This window comes from Thalassophryne amazonica, chromosome 19, assembly GCF_902500255.1.
Source record: "Thalassophryne amazonica chromosome 19, fThaAma1.1, whole genome shotgun sequence".
Classification (NCBI taxonomy): Eukaryota; Metazoa; Chordata; class Actinopteri; order Batrachoidiformes; family Batrachoididae; genus Thalassophryne; species Thalassophryne amazonica.
Window position 1 is genome coordinate 36,084,964 of NC_047121.1, and position 21,043 is coordinate 36,106,006.

General features: G+C 40.5%; 1 protein-coding gene across 2 annotated transcripts; it reads right to left on the reverse strand.

Annotated features, from left to right (window-relative positions):
• Positions 1–540: 540 nt before the first annotated feature.
• dpysl5a (dihydropyrimidinase like 5a) lies at positions 541–20,740 on the reverse strand. 2 transcript variants are annotated; one of them, XM_034159956.1, is made up of 13 exons: positions 20,586–20,740; positions 15,247–15,517; positions 12,623–12,781; positions 8,798–8,977; positions 8,543–8,611; positions 6,538–6,582; positions 6,371–6,446; positions 5,958–6,114; positions 5,734–5,875; positions 5,449–5,591; positions 5,115–5,322; positions 2,146–2,314; positions 541–951 (listed from the first exon to the last, which is right to left on the reverse strand). In XM_034159956.1, exons 2-13 carry the CDS (start codon positions 15,505–15,507, stop codon positions 866–868), a joined length of 1,695 nt encoding a protein of 564 aa, XP_034015847.1. In that variant the 5' UTR covers positions 15,508–15,517; positions 20,586–20,740; the 3' UTR covers positions 541–865. The 2 variants fall into 2 exon arrangements, with proteins under 2 accessions (XP_034015847.1, XP_034015846.1); XM_034159955.1 differs by lacking the exon at positions 20,586–20,740 and adding an exon at positions 15,607–15,709.
• Positions 20,741–21,043: the final 303 nt, after the last annotated feature.

Here is a 21,043-nt window from a genome sequence, read left to right on the forward strand (position 1 = left end):
CACTGGCCAAAAGAAGCAGTTTAATCAAGTTCTTTGTGCCTTGTACAATAACATTAATTAGCTCATTAGCTTCTGGTCATTAACGCAGTGCTTGCATTTTAACTAAATAATGTGCCAATTAAATTAATTTAGCTTTTTGTTACATGAAATCATAGCACCACGTTTTAAAAATACATGCAATTTATAGACCGGTGGGACTTATGCATGATTTTTTTCTTCATGACACATTATTGGACAGACATGACAAGTACTCTGGTACGACTTATAGTATAGAAAATATGGTACTCACTCCACAGCATTGACTTCACTGTTTTCTGACTGTGTTTCTGCTTCTGTCTCTTTCTGATGATTTGGTTAGAAAGATAAAGCAAACAAAAACACTTTCCTTATTTGTCCTTAATGAAAGAGTTTGTGTTTATTCACTCAAATATTAAATGGATGTTCCAAAATGGATATCATCAATCACTAAACAACATTTTTTCTAAAAGCTATTTGAGTGTGGCCCCATACGTCCAAAACTGAATTGTTTTAATTCAGCTACTGTAGTCTAAAGAACATCTTATTCATATTAATTAGTAAAATTCATACTTCAAGAAGAAGGTGGGGAGCACGACCCAATGACTGCACCCTCAAGTTCCTACGCCCATGTCTGTGTGAAATTTACTTCCTTCACTCATTTTCCAATATTATTACAGCAATGTAAAGTTTCACAAAGTCCTGATTAAATGCACAGAGTTCAAATGGTAAACACGACTCCTTTACACCAAACTTATTCTAAGCATTCAAAAAGAAACAGACAACATCTTGCTTGGCAGTACGTTTCCCTCAGATATTCTTTCACTCAGTTGTCGTGCTTTCTCATTGGTTACCAGATTCCACTGGACCTCCCTCCAGGAGGAGCCAGGATCCTTGCCGAGGATCTCTTTGGAATGTTGTCATCGATCTGGGCACCTGAACAAACCGGAGCGAAAACCATGAGATTCATAATGAAATACAACAAAAGAATAGTACATAATAACATTCATGTTGTACAACCATCTATATTATAATAGCCAAATGGCATGTGTGTGTGTGTGTGTGTGTGTGTGTGGCTTTGATCACGCCAAAACCGGGGAGAGCTGACATTTGCTGTTTGGTATACTTATGTATTTTGGGTCAAGGATGAACACTGCAAAAATGGAAAGTTGGTAGAACAAATATTTTTGAAGAGATAAGCAATTTTATCTAACCACAGTAAACAATGGATGTTGTACTGCAGTGCACCATGGGAGTTTGGTGTTTTAAATGTTGTTATTGTGGTTCATGTTAGTTTATCAGTGATGTTAGTGTTATTGATTTCTGTGTTTTTGTACTTCAATTAGTTTAGTCAATTTAGTTAAGTGTCATGTTGTAAAATTTATCAAACAATTTACAATGTATTTAATTGGGGCAGCAACCAAATCAAATCAGTTTAAAAAGAAAGTTAAGAAAATTGGCATAAAGTATACAGTTATAGGTTCCATTTGAAAAAAAAATTACAATATTCTGTGCTTAAATAGTGGTTGTGGTCAAACAGACAATACCGTGTTAACCTCAAAATGAAACAAATCTGCAAGCAAAAAGCTACTGTAGATTTGAGGAGAAAAATATTTGTTGCAAGAGGATGATTTAAGATTTCTTTGCCTTTAGTCATAAAGAGATCTGTAACATTCTTTAATATGTATAAATAAATTTACTGTTCCGAGGAGTGCCCCGGGGCGGGCTCTGAGGCACCGAACACATCTCTCCGCCCCTCCCCTCCCCACACACCTCCAGGTACCCAACTCTCCTCCTTCGTGCACGCGGTGAGGCTGAGGGGTTTAATGACTCTGTCGCCGGTCTGCCACGCTCTATGGCTTACCCGTATGGGGTGCCTGGAGGTATGAAATGGTGAAAGCCAAATCAAATTTGTGTATCTCAGATTGAGCAAACTGATTGCCCTTCCCTGCCATAGCGGAACAAAAACGGCAGAACCAGCTGATAACATTTGGACGTGGATGATGTGGCTGGTGAGGTCACACGTGTGAAAAAGAAGATGTAAAAATGTTAAAACCATAAAAAGCACAAATGTTTATTTTAACAGTACAACCTGGCACAAATGATAGAGACCAGTTTGTTGTTCCTCACCTGAAAGGCTGAAGCTGGATTCCTGGAGGTCCCTCATGCCCCCGTGCCTGGTGCTTGGGCGTGTTGGGGTGTCCAGTTCTGGAGCGCCAAAGTCCCTCTTTCCTGAGTTGGCCAATGCAACAACGTCCCCTGTGTAAGGCTCTCGATCCACAGCTTTCACAGCCTGACTCTGACCAACAGTGTGTCAACATACAAACATGACAATCAAGACAGTGGGCCTCATGTATCAACGTTGCGTACGGCGATTTTTGAGCGTATATGGGGTGTACGCCAAAACGGCTGCGCTACTTGGTATTTATCAATGTGGTCGTTGGCGTACGCTGCGCTGAAAATATACACCAGGTCGAGAGGTGGCGTAAATTATACACCAAAATGAACCAGCGCTGGAATCCACATAAAAATGAAGATGATCAACATGATAAACAGTGCCATTATACAAATCAATGCATATGTTACATAAATAACACTTCCCTGATTATACTACATAATAATCAATACAAATCCCGCGTTTGCGGGATTGTTATGGAACACAATCCGTGGTCACAGCGCTGACTGCAAAGACAGCGCTGCTTGCCTTTTTCTCCAGACTTCGAGCCTGGAGCCAGAGCAGCGCTGAGCTTAACTTCATGTGGTGTGATCGTTTTAGACTATGAAATTGATAATAACAACTGTAGTTTCGTCATTCCCTCAATTCGCCCGTGCTGCAACCAGGTTTTGTCGTCTCCATTCGGTTGTCACAATAAAATAAATACAGAAATACATTTAAAAAATAAAGAAATCTGACAGATTAGGCGTGTCTTATTAATTGAGCGAGCAAATATCCACATGTCAAGAATTATTGACATGTGAAAAGAGAATACAGTGGTCCCTCGCTATAACGCCGTTCACCTGTCGTGGCCTCGGAGTCTCACGGAGTATTTAGTCCAATTTTGCATGCCTTTTTTTTTACAGTGTTCTGTGTTCTGCGTATCTGTTTATAAGAATCTTGTTGCCCAGAAGAGAAAAGAGTGCCAACAACTACTCATAACTGTGTTTGTCACACGGAAACAAACACCTGCAGCCAGGTGTGAGTGGAAAAAGGCGCTGCACTAGGATGCAGAGGCCCGATCTGTGAACTACTGGTGAGTCAATATTAATAATTTCTTATGTGTCCGACCTCGTTCGTTGATCGTTAAAATTAATTGGTTAGTTCTAAATGCCATCATAATTATTTATAGGAAAACTTTCTATTTTTAATTCTCAAACAAATGTTTGGGCCTGAAAACAGTTTGGTATTATTTTCCTACTAAGGTTTGAACTTTGAGAGTGTTTACACACGAGAGAAAAGTGACAAAATGTTCATGCCTGATTGAGAAAGTGTATAAACTGTGTAGTGAGGGGTTTTACAGCTTTGAAACGTCTATAATAATTGTAAAAAATAACGCTGACTACGTTTCACTTATTACGGGCTATTTTTTAGAACGTAACTCCAGCAATTAATGAGGGACCACTGTAACACTTTATTGATTATATACTACAAAACAATTGATACGACGGCCGCTTTTGACGCTCTATTGGCACGCGTCGTGATTGGTGGAGTTCTTTTTCATTGCCGTCTTTCCGGCTTCCATGTCGTAAAATGAGGGTGTGTCTGAAGCGGAGTCTGAATATTTATGGGCGTGTTTATTATAATTACGATCGTTTCCACCCGCCGCATTTATCAAGATCATGTCAGGCGTACGCCAGAAATGGGCAGGTGCGCACTGCTTGATACATGTCACGGCGACTTTGGTGTATTTCAAGTTTATGCCGTAAATTTACGCCACAAGTGCGCAACATTGATACATGAGGCCCAGTGTGAGCAGATGAAACATGTCAAACTGATAAAGGTCTCTCTAGTTAACAATATTTCCATCTACAACTGTGTAAGCAGGTTTAGTTTGGTAGGTTTACACCCTACCAAACTCTCTGCCTATAATTCACAGGCAATGTTCAAATGACTGATCCCCAAATTTAAGTGCAATACATAATTCAGGATATCTTTAGAAATGAATGCAGAAGAACCAATTTCATATAATCTAGTTTTTTTGTAAAATGTAGAAAGTTGATGAACAACAAAAAAGCTTACATATAGTGAAAAAACAAACAAAATCTCAGACACAAAATGTATGCTGGACAGTTACTGGCACTCATTTGATGAATTTATATTATTTCCTCAAACAAACCACAAAACAAATAAGAGTTTGAGCTTAATTGTCAGTGTACAGATGATCTGAATTAACTAAAGATTGATGGTTTTCCTGCATAAAATAGGGCTGATTCTTGTCTAATTTGGGGCAGCACGTGGCCTAGTGGTTAGCACGGTCGCCTCACAGCGAGATGGTCCCAGTTTGCTTCCGACCTGGTCCTTTCTTTGTGGAGTTTGCATGTTCTCCCCATGTTTGTGTGGGTTCCCTCTGGGTGGTCCGGCTTCCCCACACTTCCAAAGACATGCAGGATAGGGGAATTGGAAACTTTAAGAATTGACCACTGGCGCGAATGTGCTTGTTTGTCTTTATATGTGCTGGTCTTGCAATTGGTGGCCTGTCCAGTGTGCACCCTGTTTCTTACTCAGGGATAGGGTCCAGCCCTCCCCACCATGACCCTTAACTGAAATAAGCACGTATAGAAAATTAATTAATGAATGAGAGAGTTGTCTGGGAGCAACTAAACATAAAATTCTACTTACCTCACCCTGGTGATATCAGACTGGCATTATTATCCTTCATGCATATCTTCATATGGTGCGCTACCACTGAGTGAACTTTCATTGAAATCTACCATCTGGTTTTAAATGAGTTACACACAAGACTCATGGCTAAACTTAGTGCGTGATTCCTATATTCGTACTTGATTTTTTTTTGTTTGCAGTGGGTATAGTTAAACATGATACAGTGTGATCTACTGCCCATTTAAAGAACAACAAATATTATGCATGTTCTGCTTTCTACCTTTTCCCTCTGAACCATCTTCTTGTAAAGGTAATCTGGGAAGGTTCTCAGGGGGTAAAACTTCCCAGAACCTTCAGCACATGTGAACATGCCATTTTCATAGACAAGACGCCCGCGACTGATGGTAACAATGGGCACACCATGACAACGAAGACCCTCAAATAAGTTTACATCTCCTCCCTGGACTTGGGTATCTACAGAAATGGTCCTGGAGGAAAAGAAAGAAATCGACAATTTGATTAATACATACTGCAGTGAAAATCACAACAAGCCACAGAGAGATAAGATGCAGTGAGATAAGCTGAGCGATGTGGAGATGGATAATGTTTCATACTTGGATCCCTCGGGGTCCCAGACCACCACATCAGCATCTGCTCCTGCGATGATCCTGCCTTTCCTTGGGTAGAGGTTGTAAATCTTGGCTGCATTAGAACTTGTGACTGCTACAAAGCGGTTCTCATCCATTTTGCCACCAATCTGGAGTACACAGCACAATTTATACAGGAAAACTGATGCACCGAAAGCACAACTGAAATGTTATGCTTGATTTTCTTTAAAGCACATGTCAATAACCAGCACAGCAAAATGTGTTCCATGCAGTTGTTTGAGCTACACGTACCACTCCTTTCTGCCAAATGACACTCATACGGTCCTGAACACCAGGAATACCATGGGGGATCTTTGTGAAATCATCCTTGCCCATGGCTTTCTGTTTGATGGTGAACGGACGGTGATCAGACCCCACAACATTCAAAGTATCGCTGTTAAACAAAGGATCACATTTAAACTTTCGGATTTAACATACTTGTTTTAGTTCTGTTCTTTTGCAACACTTTTACTCACTTTCCCAGTAGACTCATTAAGAAATTGGGTGTATTTGGGTCCACGCGGAGTGGTGGTACAATAACGTGGGCAGCAGCGTAGGCCCAGTCCTGATGATAATACTGCATACCGCTCAGAACAGCATGCGCTGTGGTTGTTTCCCCATAGACCACCTTACCTGAGGTCACATTCAAATCAAAGAAATGTAGACTTAGTTTCATAAGAAAATAAGCGGCGATCAAGCAATCAAGTGAGATATTATTATATGAAAAACAAACCCTTGTTCAGTCAGAAAAAAAAATTCATTCTAAAAGACTATGGAAGATATACTGATATTGATTAAAGCTGTTCAATAGTATACAATAACATTTCTTAATTGCTTCTATAAACTATTAATGTGCTACAGGAATTCAGATAAAACATTTAGACCTCACCCTGCATCTTGGCTGTTGCAATGACGTCTCCTGCAGAGATGCTGGACACATTGACCAGATACATTGGACAGTGAGCCTAAAAAACAGAAAAAAGTATGTAGTATACAGTAATTACTAAAAAAGTGTGATATACATATATTTATGCGTTATGCAGAAATATTACACACCCTGTTGGCAATGGTTATTGCTCTGTGCGTCGCTTCTGCTTCCAACTGTAAAACAAATAGACAGGTTGAGGGACAAGATAAGACAGGAGTGTCCATGAACTCTGATCTCAGAGAACATTGTTACTGATAGTGAGAGTGAAGACCAGGTTGAGGTGAGCCTGCAGAGGTGCAGGTACACACTGGAGAGAATGGGAATGAAAATCTGTAGGAGAAAGACTGAGAACATATGCATGAGTGAGAGGGAGGGCAGTGGAACTGTGTTGTTAGTAGAGACGGACCTACTAAAAGGTGGATGAGTTCAAACACCTGGGATCAGCTATTCAAAGTAATGGAAAGTGTTGTAGAGAACTGAAGAAGAGTGTACAGGCAAGGCAGAGTGGATGGAGAAGAGTGATAGGAGTGATATGTAGTAGAACAGTATCTGCAAGCGTGAATAAGAAAGGTTAGAAGATAGTAATGAGACCAGATTTGTTGTAGCTTCAAAAAAAAAAGACAGGAGGCAGAATTTCAGGTGGCAGAGCTGAATATACTGTAACTTTTGAGGGTAATGACATGGATGCACAGTATTAGGAGTGAGCATATCACAGGGATAGTGTAGGTAGGAAGACTTGGAGAAAAAGAGAGGCAAGATGGTTTGAGGATGTGCAGGGGAGACATGTGGGGTATTACAGAACAGTAAAGGATGCTGCTGAGGATGGAACCACCAGGCATGAGAAGAGAAAGGTTTTCTGAATGGGGTGAAAGTAGATAAGCAGACGATCAGGATGACAGAGAAAAGATGCAGGGGACAGGGTGAAATGGAGGACAGATGACCAGCTGTGGCACTTCTGACCCCTAATATAATAATAACAATAATAATGATTCTGTGTGAATTTTGCATGTTCTGAATGTGTTCTTGTGGGTTCCCTCTGGTTGCTCCGGCTTCCTCCCACAACCAAAGACATGCAGGTTAGGTGAATTAGAGACTTTAAATCGATGTAGGTGTGAGTGAGCATGTGATTGTGTTTGCTTGTCTATATGTGGTCCTGTGATAGACTGGCGTCCTGTCCAGGGTGTACCCCGCCTCTTGCCCTGTGACTGCTGGGTTAGGCTCCAGCACTGCATGACCCTTAATTGAAAAAAGAGCCCGGTCACACAGCACAAGACCATAGTTGAAAGAAACGAAAAAAGTCACAAATTGTCAAGAAAAGGTGGATGAATGAGCCTGCACTACTCCCATCACTGAAAAGCCTGCGAGTCCAGAGTGCACAGAGGAATGAAACAAAACCGAAACTAACAAAAGAAAAACGAAGCGAACGGCAACCTTGACGCTGTAAACAAAATCAAAACGAAACATTCATAATGGCAAGACTTGACAGCAGGTATGAGACCGAGCGCCGGCCTGTGATCATGTCTGCAGCACCTGCAGCTGCGGGATCTGGTTGTCTTGTCAACAGGTTTGTCTTCACAACAATAACGTGCATACATGCACGTTCCAGCTGTTTGTGGCTGGAATGTCTGTATATAATTAAAGTTATTGATAAAACGTTCTTGCCGCTATTGTTTGTGTGTGACAACGTTGCTTTTCATCCCACACATCGACGAGTCACGTTCAGCTCGCCTGAGCTTTAGTTATTGATCCGTTCAGATATCGTCAGCATTCGTGCAAGACGTTGGGCTCGGGAGGTTGGACGACAATCAAACGGAACGCTGATGGTACGGGAACTACGCAAATGATGAGGAACTGTCAAGACAGAAAGTAAAATGGAATATGGATGAATTGGGGTTGTCATCAGGATTCGTTCACATTTTTCAACAGTTTGAAAATTCTGCTACAGGAATGAAGCTGGATGACGGTTAAACAGTGTCTCAAAAAGTCAACGTAAATCCAGATTTCTTGTTTTGTTCTGGCTTTGGTGTCTTTTTGGAATAATAATAATAATAATAAAAAACTTGTCAAGAATGTGTATGTAATTTCAACCCATTGGTCTGCCTGGCATTACTTGTACAGAAATCAGTACCATACCTCTTCAGGTCTACTGATTTCAATCCCCTCTGGCCCACTGATACCCAGGTCCAACGCTTCCTTTGCACTCTGAGAAGTAGAAAGTAAATGCCAGACCTTTAAACTGTATTTCGAGTTAGCACAAAATCTAATAAAACAGAAAGACTAACGACAGAAAAAAACAGTTATACAAATGTCTTTATATAATAAAGTTATTGGTGTAAAGTTCATGAAATGGAAGAACTAAGAAAAAGTAATGACACAAGTCTCCCTCACCTCTGCCACAAGTTCCCCATTCTCAGCCATGACCCTTGCTATGGCTCCAATGTCCTTACAATTTTGCAGCACCTGGAAGAGCTCGCTGTCTCTCAGCATGTACGTGTCCTTGTAGGCCATGAACATCTGAAAGGAGTTCACGCCGTGGTCTCTCACCAGCATCTCCATCTCAGCCCGGACCTGCAGCAAACTGACTTGAGTTCTTTTCAGCTAAACATCAGCATTCGGTGAAGACTCATAAAAACTGAGTGATCGATCCTGTAATTTATAGTTTAACTTCACCTGTCACTCACAGCTATTGAGCTGACATTCGCATACAAACATTTGGATACAAAATTGTAACATCAATAAGTGAAGTGTGCATCTCAGGCCGCGCGGTGCATTATGGGTAGGCTAAATTTTTCAGCTACCAACCCACAAAGCAGCAAGGAGTGCTGTGATTTGGATCATTTCAACCGCTGGAAAGGTGACGATTTAAAGCGTTTTTGTAAGCTCCGCGGATTGCCTGTTACAACCAGGACTACGTACGGTAGTAGACAGAAATGGAAAGAAGAGCTGGCTGTGCTTGCGTGTGCTGCATTGTTACAGAAACTACCGTTAGTGCCGACGAAGGAGGAAGAGCGCGTTGCTGTTGAAAATGACCGGTCCTTGTTGATAGTTGGAGACAAACAAATTTCTGACCCCTTGAAGGCAACTGACGGATGGTTAGACGAAGTCCAGAGACTGAAACTGTAGATACTGCAGAATATTTGCTAAGCAGGGATGAGAAATCGCTACTCCACCGGCTTCATAATGACGACAATGACGGTGAGTCTCACATATAACCTCTTTGTTGTCACGTTTGTTTTGATAAGTTGACAGACATACAATGATATGTGTATACATGCAGTTTGTTTATAGAACATGTCAATTTTATAATATTACGTGCCATGTCATTCATGGCGCGACATTACAATCATAAGCCAATGCACAAAAATGGCAGCACGGTTTCAGGATATTGACAAAATAAATGTGTGCAAGAAACTTACAATTTTAGTTTGTCTTTTACGTCTGTCTGGATCTTTCTTTTCTGTGGCGAAATTGTGTAGAATGAACAGAGGTTTACGACCACATTTCTTGTTCTTTCCGTTTTTGTGTGGACTCGGCAGAGCTTTGCAATCGTGTGTTTTCAGCCAACTTTCAAGCCTATAAATTCCGTTCGAGCATTTGAAAACCGCACAATGCGCCCCTGTCATTACTATATGTGTAGCTTAAGGCTTAAAGCCTTTGAAACAATCCCTGTAAGCCTTAACTTTTACAGTCCGCTAATGAATGAATGAATGAATGAATGAATGAATGAAAACTGTTTATTTCGAACATTTGATACAACAACAATTACAAGATAGATCAGTAAAGACAACAACAAAAAAGTTCCTACTGTGTACCCAACATGTCTGAAAAGGGGTAGGGTGAAGCATCAGCTTATTTATCCCTACCCCTTCTTCCCCATAACCAGTAATACCCTTTGCCACATATACACATAGATTCCTACACACCTAAACCGATATCAATATATATATATATATACATATATATACACATACATATACACATCAACATACATACACATATACATACACATATATACACATATACATATATACACATATATATACACAAACATAAATATACACCTACACATACCTACTTACATACAAAATACTATATATTTACAAGCCGAAGCAAAAAACAAACACACCCTAACCCTCATTACCCTTCCTCCTCCCTATACCCAGAAAAAACCATATTTTTGTACCGCTGTTTGAACTGGTTCATGCTTGGACATTGCTTGAGCCCCACTCCCAATCTGTTCCACATCCTCACCCCACAGACAGAAATACAGAAACCTTTTAATGTTGTTTGTGCCCACTGATGCTTTAAATTAAATTTCCCCCTCAGACTGCAATCCCCTGATCTGTTAAAAAACATATTTTTAATATTTGCTGGAAGTAAATTGTTTATTGCTTTATACACAATTTGTACTGTTTGAAAATGAACCAAGTCTGTGAATTTTAAGAATTTGGATTGTAAAAATAGTGGATTTGTATGATCTCTATAGCCATTATTATGAATAATTATTATAGCTCTTTTCTGCATTACTGATAGTGATTGTGTTGTACCTTTATAAGTATTACCCCATACCTCTGCACAGTACTGTAAATATGGTAAAACCAGTGAGCAGTAAAGAATGCGGAGTGAGTTGTGGTCCAGAATATGTTTCGCTTTGTTTAGAACTGAAATGCTTCTTGACAGTTTACTTTGTATATGTTTTATATGAGTCTTCCAGTTTATCTTATCATCTATTATCACCCCCAGAAACTTATTTTCATGTACCCTTTCAATATAATGCTATAATGCTACATTACTACTTATGCTACTGTATACGAAATTCAATGGGAGCAGTGCGAGTTTGGGAGCTGGAATTTTTGCCCCCGTTTGACCCACGCATGCGCAGATGCGATGCGCACTTCGTTTATTGTAACATCATGCTAACTTGTACCACAGGAATTCAGTTGGCTTGGAAGGTGGAAGGTTTGTAAATTATGTAGACTTTTGTTTTTTTATGAAAAAGAGCCATCTGATACTGACACACACACACACACACACACACACACACACACACACACACACACACACACACACACACACACACACACACACACACACCCACACACACACACGTACAAATCCTACAGCTGCCGGGGTTAATAAATCAATACTCTGTTCAGTAAATAGGGGTCCTTAGACAGTCTAACTGAAATCCAATCACACTCAAATTCAAAGTGATCCAAAATACAATCACTTAGGATGCTCACTTCAAATTCATTGAAAAATGTTGTACTTTTTGTTCTAGTCATCATATGCACAAGAAAGTGTGACTGAGGCATGCACAGACACACAGAATACAAGTCTATATTGAAAACCGATCTCCCACTCCAGAATTTTGGCCGTGAATGCTTTCCCCATTCCAAAAATGAGAAAACCCGGCTCGATTTGTTACAATAGCAGTTTACAGTTGTGTGTCATATTATTTTACAGCAGGTTAATGTCGACTACAAGCGATACTGAATGCAGCCCTATAACACGCGAGTTTCTGGGTATGCTTACAATGTTACCGTGTGTCGTCTATGTGCCAACATCTGTGGTTATAACAAGACTTGAAAATAACTGAGCAGCCAAATCCAAAATCAAGCAGAAATTATTTATGTCAAAAGCCACTGATGAAATACTAACAAAGTCATCTGTAAAAATTAAGTGAGACGCATAGTTTGTGTAGCTTGGTACTGCACTGGTATTCCACAGCGGAGCGAGACAGAGCAACAGATAAGATGGTCCAGCTTCTCATAATATGCAAAATTTTGCTCTCTTGGCTCCACACTCTCATGTTGCTCACATGCCCTAACCTTTTGCTAAATATCACCCCATATCTGCACAATTACATCCAAAAACTCACTGTTTTGGATCACGATGTGTCCCCACATCACATTTTTTTTTGAACATGCTTAAAACTTTCACAATAGCTCAAAATGAGCTACAATGTTAGTTTTACCAACTAATAACACATATTATACCCCATTTCAGGCCCTGATTGGAGTTTCTGATCCACAAAGACAGCCAATCGGGTGTCAACTATCAGCAATGGGAGACCGGCATAATTTCTGGCCTTACAGTCAGTGTTAGTTAAAAAATGCATCCTGGAATTCTTTCAGCAGCAAAGGTAAGAAATTCAAACAAAGAGGGGCAATTAAAAAATACAAATATATAAACTGGGAAATATTGCAATACCTTAGGTCCCCACCAAGTAACTCCCACATGCAGGGCGTAGTCACAGCAGGTTTTGGAGTCTGCCAGGCTGCGGCACTTTTCAAAAGCTTCCAGCAAAGACTCGTTCTTCTCTGGGAGGACATGGCCTATCACCATAGTTGTACCACCGGCTAAAGCCGCCTAGAATAAAAGTAATCAATGTAAATACCATGTGAATTCTCTCACTTTACATATACAGAGTACAGTGTCCACCAGACGGCAGACAGGGATGTCTCATGGGTACATGTGCCTTCTGGAAAACTGTATCTGAAATATCATATATATTTGAAGAAAATTCTTCTCTGCTCCACTCCACCAGGAGGGGTGTGACTGGTGACGCAAAAGACAAAAGTTGCACTGTGTGCATTTTCTCCAGTCACAGTTACAAAAGCTTATAACTCCATCAGAGTTGCCATGTGTTCCTGAGGTCTTCCTGATGTCACATTAGGCTCCTTCTTGCACAAGGAATAACTTTTTGAAAACTGCCTACTTGAGACAGATTTACTACACAATGCCATTTTCTTAATGACTGATGTAAATAAAATCTCATGGTCCCAATAATTGTGGAGCTGATTTTACTGTGTCTTTGATTCTAGTTTCTTCAGTGTTGCCACTTTTTTCCTCTCCTGAAAACAGATTTTGGTGTTTCAAACTCATGCTACAGAAAACCGTAACAACAAATGAGGAGAGTGTGTTTTGTGTATGAGTGCATGCTTCACCAAGCATCTGTCAGCTGACCCTGGAGAGTGGAGTTGTGTCTAGAGGGAGGGAGTCTGGGGGGAGGTCTGGGTCTGAGAACCATTGTTTCAGAGCACAATAGTGCAAGTGAAAAGGCTTTGCAGCAGTCTTTGCAGCAGCTTCATGGTATCCATGGAAACAGAAACTCATCTGCATTTGTCTCCATAGTTATTCTGGTACACGACAGTGGTGGCGGAGCGGGACGGGAGGGAGACGGAGACAGAGACGGAAAGCTGACTGAGGGCCAAGCAAGGACAGAGAACAGTTGAGAACAGTGTCTGTCACCAGCGGCTACAGGCCACCGCCGTGTGACTAAACCAACCAAAACATCTCCTTCGATATTCTTCTGTCTCCATTATCTCCAGGAATGATGCGTCATCATAGAGCCCTGAGGCTCATCAGGGTATTCCTGCTTTATCAGCATCCATAATGACTTCATTTCCATCTATCTGGTTGCAATCAGATCAGATTATAAGCAGCAGCCACAATGTGTAACATTATCTTTGAGATCAATATGGCCAGAAATACAATGGAGAAAAAAAAAGATTCAGTGTGAAAAAAATTCATCTTGGCTGTAACAACAAATAAGCAATGCAACAACTAAATAATTAACTACTGCACTGTGCAATACAATTTCTTTACATTTCTACCACAATCTGCTCATATCACATATCTGTTAACTTTAAGATAAGGTAAGATAAGGCAAGGTAAGGTAAGGCAAGGTAAGGTAAGGTATATGATAAGATAAGATAAGATAAGATAACATAAGTTGCAATGCGATAAGATAAGATAAGATAGGATAAAAAAGATAAGATAGAATAAGATAAGATAAGATAAGATAAGGTGCAATACGACAAGATAAGATAAGATAAGCTAAGCTAAGCTAAGTTAAGCTAAGATAAGATAAGATAAGATAAGATAAGATAAGATAAGATAGAACATTATTGACCAAGGAGAGAAATCTGTTGTTATACCAGTTAGAAACAAAACATGTACACTGCCATGAGTATAATAAAAAGACAAATAAAATTAACAAAATAATAACAACAACATGAATGCAGATATCTAGTAAGCTGTACTTGATTGTTTTTTTTTTACTAAATAATCAATATTTGGGAAGTAGCCTGTGGAAAGTTTTGACACAGATGTCAAATTTGCTGCAAAAAATAATATTCTTAATTATAGATTCACTACTATTTACTATTGTTTTACTTTTTGTTGACTATTTCCACAATTAATTCTTAAGTATAAAATGTTACAAAATTATAAAAACAAAATGCCATTATAATTTCCTAAAATTGCTTCTTTAAATTACTTGTTTTGTTTTGTTACAAGAACATTACAAAAAACTTTAGAATGATAGAAAATAAAGTAAAGACTCAAAAATTCATATTTAAAAGAGAAAGCACTCAGAGAGTGCACGCCTCCGCCAAACCCACATGTTCCTGAATGCTTAAAACCTATTCTGGATCTAAAATATGTTCTCGATTGAATTCAAAATACCCCCCCACCACACAGCCAATTTTTTAGGATATTACCCATCAGCTCACCAAATTTCATCGACAGCCTCTCACAACTTTTAATTCAGCACATAGCAACATTGAACTCTATTTTCCGCGTTTCAGTTCCAGAATATAGTCAAGATCACCTCCACACTTATTCCCTGGAATATTATCAATCTGCTTACCAAATTTCATTGAAATCTGTTCATTAGTTTTTGAGTTATCCTGCTAAAAGACAAACAAATGAACAAATGTCCGTGAAAACATAACCTAAATGGCACAGGTAAAAGCTGGATTTAGTAATTTAGTAATCTCATCTTTTCTCCAGAAGTGTCACCAAAGAGTTTCCACTGAGCAGAATCTTACCTTGGTGCCGCTGTAGAAGTCATCCGCTGTGGTGGCGTTCATGAAGCTCTCTTGCAGGTGAACGCTGGTGTCAATCCCACCTGGGAGGACCAGCTTCCCTGAAGCGTCTATCACTTTGGCCCCGCCAGGGATCATCAGCTCCTTGCCCACCTGCTGGATGATGCCATTCTCGATGTAGACGTCGGCTTCCTGGGTGCAGTCATCGTTCACCACCTTGCCACCTTTTATCAGAATTCGTGCCATTGCTGAGCTGGAAGACATGGCTATAGATCTACATGGAACACATACACAGAAAAAGGGACTGATCAGTGAGGATTGAATCCTTTCTGGTGGACGGCGGACAGATGTGAGAACTGGTACCTCATTTTGTGAGTGTAATGTGGAGTGTCAGTGATGCTGCTGCTCTGTGGCCAGTCTGTCAAGTTGTGACTGACATCAGCTCAAATAAGACTGAGGCGGTGTCAGTCACTGCCTGTGACCCCACGTCCCCGTAGCACAGTGACGTAGTGCTGAACAGAAATAAGTCCAGTAACTCAAATAAAAAAACAACACATTTTTTAAAGATCTATTTTGAATCAACTCATGACATGGCTCTTCAGGATGAAGTTATAGATTCGAAAGCTGAGAACACATAAGACGAGGTGCATTCACTTTCACAACACACCAGCACATCAGAAATTCCTTAAATTAAAACTTTAAATATACAATGAACAGTATACAAAACAAACAATAAACACCTATTCAGAATATATCAGCTAACCCAACCACTGATCTCTATATAACACTGGACAGCTCATTGGCCAATGTTTTTGAAGCGAACCAGCCGCCATGTTACCACTCGCATGTGCCGCTCTTGAATGATCTTTTCTATTGATCTTTAACCAGGCACACACAACTTTTCTATTCTTTGTGATTTTGCCAAAAAATATACCTTCATGCGCAGCTATAAACTGTGCAAATCGCCACTTCAAAGGCTGTGGATGAACATTTCACCTGTGAGTATGATTGAAATGGAAAGTAATGAACAATAATTTGAAGAGTTCTCTCCCTTATTCCAGCATATAGGCAAAGATAATAATAATAATAATAATAAGTGCTTGTTATAGACTGGTAATAGGCATATTGCCATATTGCTAAAGTTTACCAGAGGTATGGTCCTTGATTAACAAACCGAGAATGTCAGTTTCATTTTTGGGTGCCTGCATTCTGAAGTCAACTCCTCTCACATTTTTTGTAGGAATTTCATGTAACTTGGTACAAGTCCTTCTTATTGGCTGGTAATAAGCATATTGTAATACTGTACATGACTGACAGATTTAACCAGAGTTCTGGTCCTTGATTAACAAACCTAGACACTGCCAGTTTCACGAGTTGGTGTCTGCATTCTGAAATCAACTTCTCTCACATTTTTAGGACAAATTACAGGAAAAGTGGTACAATTCTTTGAAATGTTATCAAAATGTAGCAGGCACTTGTACCAAAGCAGCAGGGAATACTGTGCTCTCAGAGCACTCTTCTTCTTACTATGAAGAATGACACATCCAGTGATGATGTTAACTGATCACAGTGGTGTCTGTGTCTCACAGGACCAATGACTACTCTCCAGAAATAAACTACATATACAAAATGGAATACTTGAAGTCAACATTCAGATGACCTGTATACAATTAATGTTCATAACACAAAAACAAGATGGACAACACCTCTCTTTTTAGAGACTGATATTCGTGTGCACACTGGCAGATTATGTTGTGTGGGCCGCCAGAAGAGGAGGTACTGCTGGCCCACCACCAGAGGGCGCCCTGCCTGAAGTGCGGGCTTCAGGCACGAGAGGGCGCTGCCGCCACGGACACAGCCGGGGGTGACAGCTGTCACTCATTATCTCATGACAGCTGTCACCCATCTTCACTTCATCATACTACTCCATAAAACCCGGACGTCATCTCCACCTCGTTGCCGAGATATCTTCGACCTGTTAAGGTATAACTGTCAGCCGTTATTGTGCCGAACGCACGTAATCTGTTCTTGAGACTTTTGCAGACTTACCTGGTGATTACTCGCAGCTGGAGCTGGGGTTTGCGGATTGTGGAGGAGTTGACGCTCTTCACTCCTCACATGAAACTCGATAAGTAGTCATTCAGGCACTGCACGTTACTGTGTTACTGTGTTTGAGGTGGAGGTGGAATCTCCACCATTGTTGTTACTGGGTGTACACACACCCACATCTTATTGTTTCTGCTCCTCGCCAGCAGTACCAGATCCGACACTCGGAGACGGTGGCCACCTGGGGACTCGGGACTTGGCGGCTCCAGTATTCTCCAGGTTCGGTGGCGGAGGAAATCGTGTGGTTCCGGTTCTTCTCAGGACAGACGTCTTCTATCCTCGAGCCTGCCCACACATCATCTTTGTGGATTGACTGTTTGCAAAATTCTGTAGTCCTCTGTATTGTGGTTGTGCTCATTCACAACAGTAAAGGGTTCATATTAGACTCTTTCATTGTCCGTTCATTTACGCCCCCTGTTGTGGGTCTGTGTCACTACACTTTCCCAACAGATTATGTGGGGTGGCTCAAAAAATTTAAATTTAATTAACAAGCTGGATCTGGGCCTGGATCTGGCAGATCAGAGGAGAACTGAGTCATGGTGGTTTACTTTGTGAAGAAAAAAAAAAAAAACTTTTTGAGTAACACAGAGATATTGTACTGTGCAATGTTTGGTATGTCTGTCTGTCTGTCTGTCTGTCTGTGAGTCAGTCAGTCAGGTCAATCAATCAAAAGTCCAAGTCTAACTTCAACTAAATGCCAGCTCTCCCTAGTATGTCTGTGATCGAAGTTATACACACACACACACACACACACACACACACACACACACACACACACACACACACACACACACACACACACACACACACACACACACACACACACACACACACACACTTTTTTGTCTTTTCTGCATTCTGCTGCAAGCAGATGCTTTTATTTTTACACACACACACAGAGACAGTGGCGGAAGACATCCAACAACCTACACTTCTCACTCATGGTAACAACAAAATGACATTTAACTAAGCTGACCAAACCAACTGAACCACAAAAACACAATAAATCAACAACACAAACACAAACAACACTAACATGAACAACAATACCAACATTTAAAACCCAAAATTCCCATAGTGCACTGTAGTACAATGTCCATTGTTCACTGTTGTTAGCTAGTTAGGGAAAAGATCCTTTACACAATGATGCTGGTTTTTAATGCAGTGCCGCCTGAGGGATCGAAGGTCACGTGCATTCAATGTTGGTTTTTGGCCTTGCCGCCTATGTGTAGAAAGTTCTCCAGATTCTCTGAATCTTCTGATTATATTATGGACTGTAGATGATGGAATCCCTAAATTCCTTCCAACTGAATGTTGAGAAACACTGTTCTTAAACTGTTGGACTATTTTTCATGCAGTTGTTCACAAAGTGGTGATCCTCACCCCATCTTTGCTTGTGAACGGCTGAGCCTTTTCGGGATGCTCCTTTTATACCCAATCATGACACTCACCTGTTTCTAATTAGGTGTTCTTTGAGCATTCATCTACTTTCCCAGTCTTTTGTTACCCCGTCCCAATTTTTTTTAAATTCGTTGCAGGCATCCATTTCAAAATGAGCAAATAGTTGCACAAAAACAACAAAGTTTATCAGTTTGAACATTAAATATCTTGTCTTTGTGGTGTTTTCAATTGAATATAGGTAGAAGAGGATTTGCAAATCACTGTATTGTTTTTATTTACATTTTACACAATGTCCCAACTTCATTGGAATTAGGGTTGTAATAAACACTGTATATACTAGATTTTGTATAACAGCCATCGGACCACATCAGACAAAATGTCCTGTCCAAACATAATGTATTTTCATTAAAAATCCATTGCGGGTCCAGAGCAGTCTGGACATGTCTAGTAGCAGAGCTACGAAATAAAGTTCAGCACTGACACTCGCTGATTCGAGGAAAGTGGGACCATATTTCCTTGATTAAAAGCCCGGGCGTTAATTTTTTTCAAACCGTGCTCAGACCCAGCGCCTAAACGACAGAGGGCGTAATTCGAGGCTTATTAACAAAAAGCAGCTTGCTTCCTGCACTGTAATATGGTGTTAAGTTTCACACATATCCCTGGGTGTGATGAACCAAAGACAACTGCTTTAGATCAGAGCCCTCTGCAAGTCTAAAAACTACAAAGACGCACAAATGACCTGCAATTCATGGAGGAAAATTGTACATACCGCACCGTTGGTTTGGAGGTTGATGATTGCATAAAGAAGTGGAGCTTGTTGAGGGACAAATTAATCCAGAAATACCACAGTTCCTGTGGTAAATTGCATTAAGACGCCCACCAATGCGACGGAGAACTTTAAAAGGGACATGTGCACACCGACATTATTGCATGGCCACATGCAATAATGTCGTTATTTTTTCTAAGTTTTGACCCAGCCATTAAATGTGCCAGGCCCCAATTCATGGTCAGTCATTTAATCAAGGAAATACAAAAGCCTAATTGGTGATGGGGATTCCCCATAGATTGTTTAGCGGCTCCTGAGTGCTGACTGTAACTAATCCGTTACATACATGAAACGGATTTTGTTCGTTTTATACACATAACAGATTTTGTCCATTTATACATATATTGGATTTTGATTATAATGGACAAAATTTGCTGGTCCACCTGAATCCATTGTATGCAAGTTTTACTGTATATCACTCAGGGGGCGTGGCAGGCAGCAGCTTCTTTCCATTTAAAGGAACAGGCACACATTTACTGCTTTTGAAAAAACACAATTTTGGTTTTGATTTCTTTTAGCATCATCTCAAGTTGACAGGCTATTTTGGCTACAATATTTAATGTTTACATAATATATATTAGCTTGCTGAAAAAGTGCATAACATGATCCCTTTAATAAGCATGAGGCTTATCCTAAATCAGAATAATTTAGTTTTACTGTTTAAATCTTTAAGTACCTTTAATCACGTGTTTTTATTCTGCCCATTTAAATCAACATAGTAATACAGAAATTACACGTGTTTTGTGCATTTTGGCACAAAGAAATTGCGTTTATTCTCGACATAAGAAACATCCTCAGTCCTCACTGGGCTTTGGAAGGGCCCACGGGGGCCTCCCTCCTCCTCTCTGCTCCTCGGGAAGCGGTGCAGTCAGGGTGTGCTCACGCACACACACACACACGCACAGTCGCACACACACATAACCGGGGAGAACACGGAGACAAAAGTGTGCAGTACAGGACGCCCCTACCGAGAGAACCCCGCAGCCTGCAGGTACCGAGAAGTACCTACCTCCTCTGCGGGGCTCCTGCTGCTCCTCACGGCTCTCAGCTCGCTGTCTGACCGGCAGTTTGTTCACAGTCCGTGGAAACAGCACCTCACAGGCAGACACCAGATGGATGCCTCCTTCCTGGGACCAGCCGAACGCAGCATCATAGCCGTCAAGTCAACCAAAAGATACAAGGCAAACCTCTGTTTACGTCTTTCAAAATAAAATACTTTACGACATGGTGATGGTGTCAGGGTTTTATCGCTTCTTAAACGTGTCTTTTGTATATTTTGTAATATATTATCATACACTTTAATGAGACTCGATATATAGATTATTAAGCAGTAGTATTAATAGTAATAATAATGGTTTATACGGTGGCCCGAAGAGGCCAAATGCACTACAATTTAAGAAAACAGCGCATTTGGCCTCTTAGGGCCACCGTAGTATTGTTATTGATGTCTACCATTATTATTATTGT

Coding starts and splice junctions, on each gene's coding strand:
- dpysl5a (XM_034159955.1), bottom strand. Junction 12,782..15,246: donor ACTTCTACAGCGGCACCAAG/GTAAGATTCTGC, acceptor CTTTTATTCTAG/GCGGCTTTAGCCGGTGGTAC. Junction 5,876..5,957: donor TTAATGAGTCTACTGGGAAA/GTGAGTAAAAGT, acceptor TTTGTTTAACAG/CGATACTTTGAATGTTGTGG.